Source organism: Bos javanicus, chromosome 8 (genome assembly GCF_032452875.1).
Source record: "Bos javanicus breed banteng chromosome 8, ARS-OSU_banteng_1.0, whole genome shotgun sequence".
NCBI classification, from domain to species: Eukaryota; Metazoa; Chordata; class Mammalia; order Artiodactyla; family Bovidae; genus Bos; species Bos javanicus.
The window spans coordinates 47,074,786-47,088,944 of record NC_083875.1 but is presented as its reverse complement, the minus strand read 5'-3'; the positions used below and the strand labels follow the sequence as shown (position 1 = coordinate 47,088,944).

The 14,159-nt window shown below is 36.2% G+C and overlaps 1 protein-coding gene across 7 annotated transcripts in view; it reads right to left on the bottom strand.

Annotated features, from left to right (window-relative positions):
- SMC5 (structural maintenance of chromosomes 5) overlaps positions 1-14,159 on the bottom strand; it is a 117,790-nt gene that overhangs the window by 27,480 nt on the left and 76,151 nt on the right. For 5 of the 7 annotated variants that reach the window (XM_061425520.1, XM_061425521.1, XM_061425515.1 and 2 more), the window contains 3 exons: positions 9,512-9,767; positions 7,641-7,825; positions 1,381-1,494 (listed from right to left, as the gene is read on the bottom strand). In XM_061425520.1, the coding sequence (XP_061281504.1) occupies positions 1,381-1,494; positions 7,641-7,825; positions 9,512-9,767 (555 nt within the window). The remainder of the gene's footprint in view (positions 1-1,380; positions 1,495-7,640; positions 7,826-9,511; positions 9,768-14,159) is intronic. The other 2 variants (XM_061425518.1, XM_061425516.1) reach the window with 1 other exon arrangement.

Genomic DNA, 14,159 nt, shown 5'->3' with positions numbered 1-14,159 from the left:
GCTACAGTCATGGGGTCACAAAAGAGGTGGACACAAATGTCTTATTATATGGTTCAAATTCTTAGCACAGAGGAAGCATGAGTTTTTGAGGCAAATCCAGTTACTCAGTGTAGGCTAAGCTGATCATTTAGAAAACAGAAAACATCTAATTACACCTGACTCCAGGCCCTTCACACTGTACCATGTCTCACAGACTTATAATCCAAGTAAACTACTTTTTCAGTGACATCAGGTCAAGAACCCAACTGTTTAGACTTAAATAGCTCTAACTACACAAATGCTTAACTTTTTGGAATCCATTTTATACTTCTGTAGATTTAGCCTTTTTATCTGGTCATCATATATTCATATTCCTTGCCAACTCCCAAACCAGAAGGCGGTCAATATAGTGAAAGTCAAAGAAAGTAAAGATTTTCCCCAGTAACTTGGGTACCAGAGAAACAGAGGACCACTTAAGCTGATTCAGGGTCCTGTCCTTACTTAGACTTACTAGAAAAAGTTCATCTTTCCAGGGTTTTTTAAAAAGTAGAAGGCATATTGCAAAAGGAAAAAGAAATCTTACTGACAAGACAGTAACATACATAGCTCACAATATATATTAATATTATACAGTGAAAACTACAGTACCTAACACTGCTCTTAACTTTTTCATTTAATAATTTATTTAATCATCATGACCATATTTTGAAGTAGATATTATCTCCATTTTACAGTGAAGAAATTAAGATACAAAGCACTGAGTTTTTCAAAACAGCAGCAAAGCCAGAATTCAAAGTTTGAGCCATGCTGGTTTCTAGTGGCTTAGATTCTTGGTCAGTGGTGTTTTTCTAGTCAGACATAGGATTCTCACTCTTTTTAAAGTTTCATTTATTTGGGTGCACCATGCAGCCCATGGGACCTCAATTCGCCAACCAGGAACTGAACCTGTACTCCCCGCACTGGAATTACAGTCTTACCCACTGGACCATCAGGGAAGTGCAGATGTTTTATTTATAATAAGAAGCAATATTATATTATTTCCCTCTCCAAAGAAAAACTGAGTTCATTCCAATACATTTCCAAAAAGGATGTCCAAGACCAAAGGCTTATCATTAAGATGTTTCTTTTTCTTAATGTGACAGAATTACTTCATATTAATTCCAAATCATAATTTCAAAATATGTTACAGATGGAATTATGGGCTGTTTGTCCTTTTGTAAAACAAATTCAATCCTCAGTAATGGCACAAAAAAGAAATTAGTGAATTTGAATGATTTTACATAAGAGTTATTGCTGGTAAAATAGGTCATTATCATTTTTTGCTCCAGATTGAAGTTAAAAACTCAAGCACTGGAAAATAAGTGTGAAGTGAGTTAAAATATTATGCTGGTTAATACTTGCCTCTTTGAGGAAAACCTCCATATCTTCTTGATTTTCAAACACAAAAGCTCTCAGGTCATTTGATGGAATATGATTTTCAATGTATTTGGCGTTTTTATTATCTTTCATATTTATCTAAACAAAACAAAAAGAAAAGCTGATTTTCATGAAACCCAAACTGATTACTAGAATGTAACTATATCTAACTTAGATTTATTTAATTAGGTTAAAATTCAATCCTTGAGAAAAAAGATTAAAAAAGAAGTTTGGTATTGAAGAGTCAACATCTTGAAACATCTGTTTAATTTACTGTCCATACATAGTAAAGCAAAAGCTAAGACTTTAACAGCACCTAATGCATATTGTCTTTAAGAGAAATTCATACTATCCATGGCAAAAACTAATCAGTTATAAAAATACAAAGGCCTAAATAAAATTTTGAGACTAATGAAAAAAACTTGCAATGGTTTAATTGTAACTCTGCCTACAATGTGGGAGACCTGGGTTCAATCCCTGGGTTGGGAAGATCTTCTGGAGAAGGAAATGGAAACCCACTCCAGTATTCTTGCCTGGAAAATCTCATGGACAGAGGAGCCTGGTAGGCTATAGTCCATGGGGTCACAAAGAGTCAGACATGACTGAGCGACTTCACTCACTCACTCATTAGTGCTTTCAAGAGAAACCTTAGGTCTTAGGTTTATACTACAAGAGCATAAACTTAATCACTTATTTTAAAAATACTGACTAATAGAGATTTCTGCATGTGAGGCTCAGTGCTATGGAAAATACTAAGATATCAATAGCTCAAGAGCCAGGGCTCTAGGATCCAACAGATGTCACTTCCATTCCTATCCTGATCTTGATCAAGTACCACCTAAATCTCTGAAAGCTTTAGTTACTTCATCTGTAAAATGGGTAGAGTAAAACAGTTTATATTTCATGGGACTAAAAGTGGATTAAAAGAAATAATATTAAAAAATTAGTACCATGTTTGTCACATTAATTGTTGGTCAGTATTACTTGAAATGACAGAATATCGATCAGTATAGAAACATGGGAAAACTGATACACAAGCAAACAGAAAAAAAAATCACAGCCATATAAAATATTGTTACACAGACATAAATGCTACAGACATTAAATGTCTACTGTTCCACAAATTTTTTGGTATCAAACTACTTTGTTGGAAGGAATGGAACAAATGAAAAAAAAATAAAGTGGATAAAGTAACCCCAATATCACCAAAGGAAATTTTTTTTTTTAATAGATATGCTAACCTAGGACTTAGCTCTCATTCTCCCCCAGGATACACTTATCAGAGATTTTCTGCCATATTAGACTCTGGGGCCCACACATTCTGTAAACTGGTTACATGGACATCCAACTCTTGGATGAATTTCACCTGCTTGTTTAGGTAATGAATCTCAAAGAAGCCACATAAGTAGGGGTCATTCTTGTCACTGGTCAGTTTCTGCATTTCCTGTAGTAATTGACAATTTTTTCCAAGTGTATACACACTCCACTGCTGATATCCTGAAGGAAGATTTGGCCACCCTGTTGGTTTCACACCTTGATCAGCTTTTTAGTGAGCTCTTATTCCTTACGAGATTGGTGAAGAAAATATTTGGCAAAGTTCTTCAAAGCAATGTCTTCACAAAGTACTAAGACATAGACAGGTACCCATAGGAGGTGTAGCACTCCAAGATGTTCTGGTAGTTAATGGCAGACTCCTGTTTCGCTATTTTTAAAAAATGAAACCTTTCTAATATCTATCCTGTAATCTGTTTTAAAATTCATGAACTTATCATAAATGCTCCCTTATATTAGTAAATAGAGACCTGTGGCAACACTTTAAGGCCTTTGGAGGTAGAGTTAAGTGTGGGCAGGATACTGCTGGAAGGAGGTGGTAGGAAAGGTAAAAGGTTGTTCCAGAAAAGGATAAAATAACAGAGTATCTCCCTTTATCTCAGACTCAAATGTAATTTAAAAAGTAAATACATGCCAGCTAGTAATCTGACTTGGTGACTGACTACTATCAGGAAATCAAGTGACAAGAAGATGACAGTATTTTGAGGTTGGCATTTTAATAAAAAATCTGTTGAAAATAACACTTGTATTATAATTTATTATACTAAGAGTCACGTATTTTTTTCTTGTGTTTTCTTTCAATCCTTACTAGATTAATAAAAATAATAATGTCTGCATCCAAAAGAGGTATTCCCTTCCTGATCTGGCAAAAATATTCTAATAATACATATTTGAGCAAAAAGCGAACACAGTATTATGCCCACTAATTTTGCTAATACAGTGCACGCTCTAATAAAAGACAAAGAACTATATGAAATGATTTTGAATAAAGCATATTATAAATAGGAGTTACAGAAAACAGAACTTGTCATGAATCCTGCAAGGATCTGCAATGAATTCTTTCCCAAAGTTAAGAAAGAGTCATCTAGTAAAAATGATCCTTTTATTGTTTTGGGGTAAGTTTTAATGTCTAACATATCATTAGCAAAGAATGGTGTTTTTTTTTTTTTTTCATTCCTTCTCATAGCCCAACTTACTATTTTAAATATTTTAGATGGAAATCTTCCTATTAAATCCACACCCGCATTTGATTAAATAATTTACCAAATACAGCTTGCCCTATTCTTGATGACCCATGGTTACCAATAAGACCTATCAAATGTTTATGAGGTCAATAAATTGTTGGTTTTGACTCTCAGAATCCTCAGAATGCTTCATTTTTGTAGCAGATGATTTTCTTGTTTGTCCTGTCGGGTACCCCCTTATCAGTAGCATATATACAGAAGTTTTCTACCTCTTTGGCAGAATTTACTACATTGCCTATTATAACCAAAAAATAGCAATTGCCAAAGGAACCAGATAACCAAGTTTATACATGATTCTTGGTCAATAAGCTGCCAGTTTCTACACCTAAAAGCAACTAGAAAAGGAAGAAATGAAGAACCCCAGGGTTAGTAGAAGGAAAGAAATCTTAAAAATTAGAGCAGAAATAAATGCAAAAGAAACAAAAGAGACCATAGCAAAAATCAACAAAGCCAAAAGCTGGTTCTTTGAAAGGATAAATAAAATTGATAAACCATTAGCCAGACTCATCAAGAAACAAAGGGAGAAAAATCAAATCAATAAAATTAGAAACGAAAATGGAGAGATCACAACAGACAACACAGAAATACAAAGGATCATAAGAGACTATTATCAACAATTATATGCCAATAAAATGGACAACGAGGATGAAATGGACAAATTCTTAGAAAAGTACAACTTTCCAAAACTCGACCAGGAAGAAATAGAAAACCTTAACAGACCCATCACAAGCACGGAAATTGAAACTGTAATCAAAAATCTTCCAGCAAACAAAAGCCCAGGTCCAGATGGCTTCACAGCTGAATTCTACCAAAAATTTAGAGAAGAGCTAACACCCATCCTGCTCAAACTCTTCCAGAAAATTGCAGAGGAAGGTAAACTTCCAAACTCATTCTATGAGGCCACCATCACCCTAATACCAAAACCTGACAAAGATCCCACAAAAAAAGAAAACTACAGGCCAATATCACTGATGAATATAGATGCAAAAATCCTAAACAAAATTCTAGCAATCAGAATCCAACAACACATTAAAAAGATCATACACCATGACCAAGTGGGCTTTATCCCAGGGATGCAAGGATTCTTCAATATCCACAAATCAATCAATGTAATACACCACATTAACAAATTGAAAAACAAAAACCATATGATTATCTCAACAGATGCAGAGAAAGCCTTTGACAAAATTCAACACCCATTTATGATAAAAACTCCCCAGAAAGCAGGAATAGAAGGAACATACCTCAACATAATAAAAGCTATATATGACAAACCCACAGCAAACATTATCCTCAATGGTGAAAAATTGAAAGCATTTCCTCTAAAGTCAGGAACAAGACAAGGGTGCCCACTTTCACCATTACTATTCAACATAGTTTTGGAAGTTTTGGCCACAGCAATCAGAGCAGAAAAAGAAATAAAAGGAATCCAAATTGGAAAAGAAGAAGTAAAACTCTCACTATTTGCAGGTGACATGATCCTCTACATAGAAAACCCTAAAGACTCCACCAGAAAATTACTAGAACTAATCAATGATTATAGTAAAGTTGCAGGATATAAAATCAACACACAGAAATCCCTTGCATTCCTATACACTAATAATGAGAAAACAGAAAGAGAAATTAAGGAAACAATTCCATTCACCATTGCAACGGAAAGAATAAAATACTTAGGAATATATCTACTTAAAGAAACTAAAGACCTATATATAGAAAACTATAAAACACTGGTGAAAGAAATCAAAGTGGACACTAATAGATGGAGAAATATACCATGTTCATGGATTGGAAGAATCAATATAGTGAAAATGAGTATACAACCCAAAGCAATTTATAGATTCAATGCAATCCCTATCAAGCTACCAACAGTATTCTTCACAGAGCTAGAACAAATAATTTCACAATTTGTATGGAAATACAAACCTCGAATAGCCAAAGCGATCTTGAGAAAGAAAAATGGAACTGGAGGAATCAACCTACCTGACTTCAGGCTCTACTACAAAGCCACAGTTATCAAGACAGTATGGTACTGGCACAAAGACAGAAATATAGATCAATGGAACAAAATAGAAAGCCCAGAGATAAATCCACACACATATGGACACCTTATCTTTGACAAAGGAGGCAAGAATATACAATGGATTAAAGACAATCTCTTTAACAAGTGGTGCTGGGAAATCTGGTCAACCACCTGTAAAAGAATGAAACCAGAACACTTTCTAACACCATATACAAAAATAAACTCAAAATGGATTAAAGATCTCAATGTAAGACCAGAAACTATAAAACTCCTAGAGGAGAACATAGGCAAAACACTCTCTGACATACATCACAGCAGGATCCTCTATGACCCACCTCCCAGAATATTGGAAATAAAAGCAAAAATAAACAAATGGGACCTAATTAAACTTAAAAGCTTCTGCACATCAAAGGAAACTATTAGCAAGGTGAAAAGACAGCCTTCAGAATGGGAGAAAATAATACCAAATGAAACAACTGACAAACAACTAATCTCAAAAATATACAAGCAACTCCTACAGCTCAACTCCAGAAAAATAAATGACCCAATAAAAAAATGGGCCAAAGATCTAAATAGACATTTCTCCAAAGAAGACATACAGATGGCTAACAAACACATGAAAAGATGCTCAACATCACTCATTATCAGAGAAATGCAAATCAAAACCACTATGAGATACCATTTCACACCAGTCAGAAGGGCTGCGATCCAAAAGTCTACAAATAATAAATGCTGGAGAGGGTGTAGAGAAAAGGGAACCCTCTTACACTGTTGGTGGGAATGCAAACTAGTACAGCCACTATGGAGAACAGTGTGGAGATTCCTTAAAAAACTGGAAATAGAACTGCCTTATGATCCAGCAACCCCACTGCTGGGCATACACACTGAGGAAACCAGAAGGGAAAGAGACACGTGTACCCCAATGTTCATCGCAGCACTGTTTATAATAGCCAGGACATGGAAGCAACCTAGATGTCCATCTGCAGATGAATGGATAAGAAAGCTGTGGTACATATACACAATGGAGTATTACTCAGCCATTAAAAAGAATACATTTGAATCAGTTCTAATGAGGTGGACGAAACTGGAGCCTATTATACAGAGTGAAGTAAGCCAGAAGGAAAAACACCAATACAGTATACTAACACATATATATGGAATTTAGAAAGATGGTAACGATAACCCTGTATACGAGACAGCAAAAGAGACACTGATGTATAGAACAGGCTTATGGACTCTGTGGGAGAGGGAGAGGGTGGGAAGATTTGGGAGAATGGCATTGAAACATGTGAAATGTCATGTATGAAACGAGATGCCAGTCCAGGTTCAATGCACGATGCTGGATGCTTGGGGCTGGTGCACTGGGACGACCCAGAGGGATGGTATGGGGAGGGAGGAGGGAGGAGGGTTCAGGATGGGGAACACATGAGAAATAAAGTAATAAAAAAATTAAAAAAAAAAAAAGCTGCCAGTTTCATACTTGTATCAAGAAACAGTTCATAGGTTTATTATCAAAGACCCTTTAAAAAGGGTGCAGATTCAGCAGCATACCAGATGCCACAAATCTACTAACAGAAAACTACGGTGTTAATAAGACTAAGAATTCTTAAAACAACAAAATCTACAATGATTATAATAATAAAACTAACCGATATTACTAAGATGAACAAATTTCTTACCGTGAGCATTATGGGCTCACAGACTCTTTGCTTAAATTTGTCTCTGTTATTTCTTAGCCATAAAACAGCATCATAGGTATCACGATATCTCTGTCTCAGTTTATCTTCTTTTTGATTCATAAGATTGTCAAAACGTACAATATGATCATCTACACCTAAAATTGGGAGAAAATAACCAAAGCATTATTTCTCTGAAAACTTTAATTAGTAAAATAACCCATTAATAATACAAAAGAGTATCTTAGATCTAAAAGCTATAAATACCACTCAGCAAGTAGCCAGCACAGTGAAAAAGACCCACCGTGGACAAATCATTCTCAAATTTCCAAACATCTGGGATACAAGATGATCTTTAAGCTATCAAAAATAAACAAGTCATGTACAAAATGAGAAAACACTAGACTTCCTATCAAAAAAACAATCACAATAGGTGTTCAAAATTCTGAGAAAAATTGTTTTCAAGCCAGATTTTTATATACAACAAAAAAGGGAGATAACAAAGTAAAGATTTTTCAGGGATGCAAAGACTCAATTTTCAAGTATCTCTTCCTAGGAGGTTACCTGAAGATGTACTCTTAGAAAATAAGGAATTAAAAAAAAATGAAGACACAGAATTCAGCAACAGCTATTTATCCAACACAGTAAAAGTGTGAGACAAGTCCTAGGTATCATTCATGTAACAGACCTTGAGAACAATCAGTTTAGATGGGAGGGGGAGGATGGAAGGTTTCCGAACTTGAAGATACTTTTTTTCCCAATTAAGGAAATGCCAAACTACATGGCATTTCTAAAAAATGATAAATTAAAATCTTTAAAAAAAATTATCAATGAATGGAAATAAGGTCGTAATATACTACTTGGCTCTGTTGTGAACAAGTATTACTGTTGTAATAACATAAATTATACTTAGCATTTCTAGCTGTTTGAATTAACCCATAAACAGAACATATAACATTTATTATGGTTCTCAATAAAATATATTTCAGCCTTTAAACTATAAAAACCAGAGTACACATTACAGATTTAGATTATGAGAAAGGAGGAAAGCAAAAAGCAAAAAGCATTATCAACAAATGCTAAATGACAAAAAGAGTAAGAATATTTATAGTAAGTCACATTACTATATGATTACTAATATTAAAACAATAATCCCACTTGAGGAATTACAACAATAGGTTAAGAGAGGTGTCATGAGTTGAAATTCACATCTAAAGAAACAAACTATTAAAAGATGATATCTAAAGTTGATTAACCAAGATGTGGAGAAACAAAAATATGATTAAGATACATGAAAAACCACTAGAAGAAAAATTGGTGAAATAGTTAAAGAGTGCTTACTCTTGACAGTGAATCAGGAAGTTGTCTTATCTAGTTTTTTCTTCTCTTAAAACCATACACCTAGCATTTTGCTAAATACATTTTAAAATGTTTTTTAACTGATCTTAGTCATATATACTGAAAAGACAGACTGTAAGATCTCCTCTGAATAATGATCTAGCCATATGATCTACAGGAAAAAAAAATAATTATGAAACTGGAGAGGCTTCAAGGAAGAAAGCTAGAATAAAGAGCTTAAATTTGACCTGAGAAGTAACAGAAAACTGAGTGACTGTACAGAAAACAAAGTATTTTTAGGGAATTAAATCAACTGCCATAATCTGACCTAAGACAATGGTCTGCTAGTGGCAAATCATTACCCAACAGATACAGGTATTAAATGAGCTTCCTCAATAAGCAGAGTGGAACACTTAGGCATGATCAGGGAAAGAAGAAAGTCTATCAACAGAGACGTATCTCCCATTTTATAAACATGTCTTCACTCTAAGTTTAATAAAACTTACTCCTCTTCTCCTTCTCTAAAGTTTCCCTCTCTTTTCGCTTATCAATTATCTCGCTTTCGCATAATGCCTTTTCATCTTGAACTCGTCTCAGATCATTTGTAATGGCATCAATTTGGGGTTGAAGATTCTCACAGTTTTCTGTGGTCCTCAGTTCATTTTGCAAATCTTCTATCATTTTGCGGGTGTTACTTATTCTCCTCTGTCGGTCATGCTCTTCATTTTGTTTTACTGTTAAAGCCTGCTGAAGCTCCTCAATCTAATAAAACAAAAGCAGATTAGTATTAGAGATTGTTTTTTCTCCTGGTTTATATGGTTTTTATAGTGATAATAGTTTTAAAAATGCAAACACTCTAAGAATATGGGTTTTTTCCTCACTAAAAGGTATCCCGCTAGAATTAGACTGCTAATCCTACCAGACTGCTTGTCTCTTTACTTGTTCAGTAATACATACCAAGTATCCAGAGCAGTGCTTAGTATATAGTAGCATTCATTATATATTTGCTGAATAAGCAAAATATTTATAAAGCCAATCAGCAGATCTCTAAATATTTACAGGAAGATTTCACATACATCATAAAGCTGAAAATAGTTATATGGTACAACAAACATTCAATAAAGCAGTAATAACAGAAACGATGATGAAGATTATATCCTACTAATTTTAAACCAAAATAAACCATTTTTTTTCAGTTACTTTCTACTAGCAATTCAAATTAATATTTTAAGATTTCAATCCTCAATCTATATGCTTATGTTCAGGGTACATGCATGCTAAGCTGCTTCAGTTGTGTCCTACTCTTTGCAACCTTATGGATTGCAGCTTGCCAGGCTCCTCTGTCCATGGGATTCTCCAGGCAAGAATACTGGACTGGGTTGTTGTGAACTTCTCCAGGGGATCTTTGGAAATTTGGGTTGGTATCAATTTTCCTTTTTAAAAGTTTAGCTTTGACAGTATCAGACAATGAACTGAATATATGCCAAAATTCCCTCTCCTACAACACACAGAAGTGAAGAAAAAAATTTGAAAAAATAAGATGTATGTATGTGTGTGTATGTGACTGAAAATTAACAATGTTCAATGGTCCTGAAAGAAGCAAGCAGACAAGAAGCCATAGTGTTCAGCTAGGAAACCCATGTTTTAGGAGACTAAACTGGCAGGTCATGGGAGACAAGGATGGAATTAAGAATACACCAAACACACCAGGAATTCCAAGTCAATCAAAAAGGGACAAGAAATTTAATAAATATAACTTCTGCAATTCCAGCAAAAGAGACCACCAAGCTACCAAAAATCACTGAGCTGCTGAAAAAATTTTACACCAAGAAGTCTCTTTTGACACTGACCTGAAAAACTGCAAAGCAACCTGATGGTACCCTGTCCTTCTAGCTAAGTTTTGAGTTCTGTTTTTAACTCATTCAACACCTTCATCCAACAAACTACCATAACTAACTAATCTGTACACCCAAGTTCAGCTCAGGCACAGTAAGTCCAAGCCTCTTAGATAATCCACGTTCGCTAGGATACTATCCACATACTGCTCTGAATATTTAATTTCTCTGAATGCCCTCTCTTCTTGTTCTAAGTAAAATTTGGTGATTGCTGGAAGACACTTCTCCCTGGAGCCCTTTCAAATGGTGACCTTTTCCTGCTATAATCCTTCAGGATACTTCAGGACTCAGGTGGGGAGGGTGTCCTCATTAATCTCCACTGTACTACTTTCTCCATCAACTGAGCCCCACTTCGGATCCTTTGAAGACCATGCGATCAGACGTTACCACCCATTATCTTTGCGATGTTAACTGCCTCCCTCAAAATCTTTCCTCACACCCTTCATTCAATCATGACTTTAGCACCTGACTACGACTACCTTTTCTTTCCATCATTATGCTGGCCATCATGGTATTTCAACATACATACAGAAAACCAGTTTAAGTCTTTGGCCTCTGTGTTCCTTGACTTCTTCAACTTCAACCATCTTTTCCTAAACACCACCTCGGCCAACCTCTCCTATGGTTATATTTAATGATATCCATTCACCAAAAAAATCATACCACCTCCGAAAACTATATTCCCACAATCCTACTCTTTGATCACCCTCTTCCTTCCCTTCCATTTTACTTCCATGGTATTACAACTGTTGTTTGACTACAGAGTCCTGCAAACCACAGAGCCAACTATCTTTTCACCATCAACCACCCCCCTCCTCATTTCTTTCCTTCACCCGCTGAGGTTCCACAACTCAGCATGAGAATCACTCCCATGCAAAGACGTGCTGACCCCACACCATTCCTAATTTACATTAGCAAGGGAAAAGGTCAGTCCTTATTAAACCTAAATATATACCTTCAATTTATCTGGATCTAAACAACTGAACTAATTGGAGAGATTTTTGAAAACAGGTCTTACTTCAAATTTATGGCCACATAACTTAAACAGGCACTCAGAACTCCCCCAAAACACTACTACGTTTGTCTAATAAATGTATTATTTACATTTACATTTGACAGCAAAGTAACGTCTCTGCTCTTTTGTACGCTGTCTAGGTCTGTCACAGCTTTTCCTTGAAGGAGCAGCATCTTTTAATTTCACAGCTGCAGTTACCATCCACAGTGATTTTGGACAAATGCTCTCATTCTGAGATGAATTCACATCTTCTCCTCCTTCCTCAATCCAATATTGCTAAAGGCCATCTACTCACTCAGTTAATATGAGACTGTCTCAGATCTCATTAACAGCAGTGTTAAAAGCAGACTACTCTGATCAGAGTACTTCCTCCTTTTAAAACCATCATCCTACCTCCAAGTATAATCACTCTGCTTTATCTTATATAAGAGTTCTTATAGCTACCTAAATCTAACCCTCCAAGGCTACTCCAAGCAATGTTTCTCAAGTTATTCATGGTGAAGGAACAGTAAAAAAAATTCTTGGCAACCACAAGTCACTTTTATCAATTGTTGTTCGGACGCTAAATTATGTCTAACTCTTTGTGACCCCATGGATAGCCCTCCAGGCTTCCTTGTCCTTCTCCATATCCTAGAGTTTGCTCAAACTCATGTCTACTGAGTCCATGATGCCAACCAATCATCTCATCCTCTGTCGTCCCCTTCTCCTCCTGCCTTCAATCTTTCCCAGCATCAGGGTCTTTTCCAATGAGTCAGTTCTTTACATCAGGTGGCCAAAGTATTGGAACTTCAGCTTCAGCATCAGTCATTGCAATGAATACTCAGAATTGATTTCCTTTAGGATTGACTGGTTTGATGTCCTTGTTGTCCAAGGAACTCTCAAGAGTCTTCTCCAACACCACAGTTAGAAAGCATCAACTTTTAGGTGATCAGCCTTCTTTATGGTCCAACTCTCACATCTGTACATGACTACTGGAAAAACCACAGCTTTAACGATACAGACCTTTGACAGCAAACTAATGTCTCTGCTCTTTTTTACGCTGTCTAGGTCTGTCACAGCTTTTCCTCCAAGGAGCAAGCATCTTTTAATTTCACAGCTGCAGTTACCATCCACAGTGATTTTGGACAAAAAATAAAGTCACTGTTTCCATTGTTTCCCCTTCTATTTGCCATGAAGTGGTGGGACTAGATGACACGATCTTAGTTTTTTGAATATTGATTTTCAACCCAGCATTTTCACTCTCCTCTTTCACCTTCATCAACAGGCTCTTTAGTTCCTCTTACACTTTCTGCCATAAGGGTGGTATCATCTGCATATCTCAGGTTATCGATATTTCTCGTGGCAATCTTGATTCCAGCTTCTGTTTCATCAAGCCTAGAGTTTCACATGATGTATTCTGCATATAAGTTAAATAAGCAGGGAGACAAAATACAGCCTTGATATACTCCTTTCCCTTCTGAAACAAGTCCGTTGTTCCATGTACAGTTCTAATGATTGCTTCTTGACCTGCATATAGGTTTCTCAGGAGGCAGGAGAGACAGTCTGGTATTCCCATCTCTTTAAGAAGTTTCCACAGTTTGTTGTGACCCATACAGTCAAAGGCTTTAGCATAGTCAATGAAGCAGAAGTAGATGTTTTTCTGGAATTCTCTTCCTTTCTCTATGACCCAGTGGATGTTAGCAATTTGATTTCTGGTTCTTATGTCTTTTCTAAATCCAGCTTGTACATCTGAAGTTTTCGGTTCACATACTGCTGAAGTCTAACTTGAAGGATTTTGACAATTACTTTACTAGCATGTGAAATATAAGAAACTGCACATTAGTGTGAACATTCTTTGGCATTGCCCTTTTTTTAGGATGGGAATGAAAACTGACCTTTTCCAGGTCAAAACCCTGTGGGCACCAGGACCCAAGATAAACAAGCAGTGACCCCACAAGACACTAAGCCCAGCTTGTCTGTGAGTCTTCAGAAGTCTCTGGTGGAAGCGTGGTCAACAGTGGCCTGCAGCAGGGTCAGGGGCACTGACTGCAGCAGTCCTGGGAGGTACGGCAAGCTGGCATAAGTCCTTTTGGGAAGGTCGCCATTACCTCTACCATAGTTTGCCCTTAGGTCAAACTACAGGGAGGGAACATAGTTCCATCAGTTAGCAGAAAATTGGATTAAAGATTTACTGAGAACAGCCTTGCCCATCAGTTCAGTTCAGTCATTCTGAACCCTTTGCGACCCCATGGACTGCAGCACGCC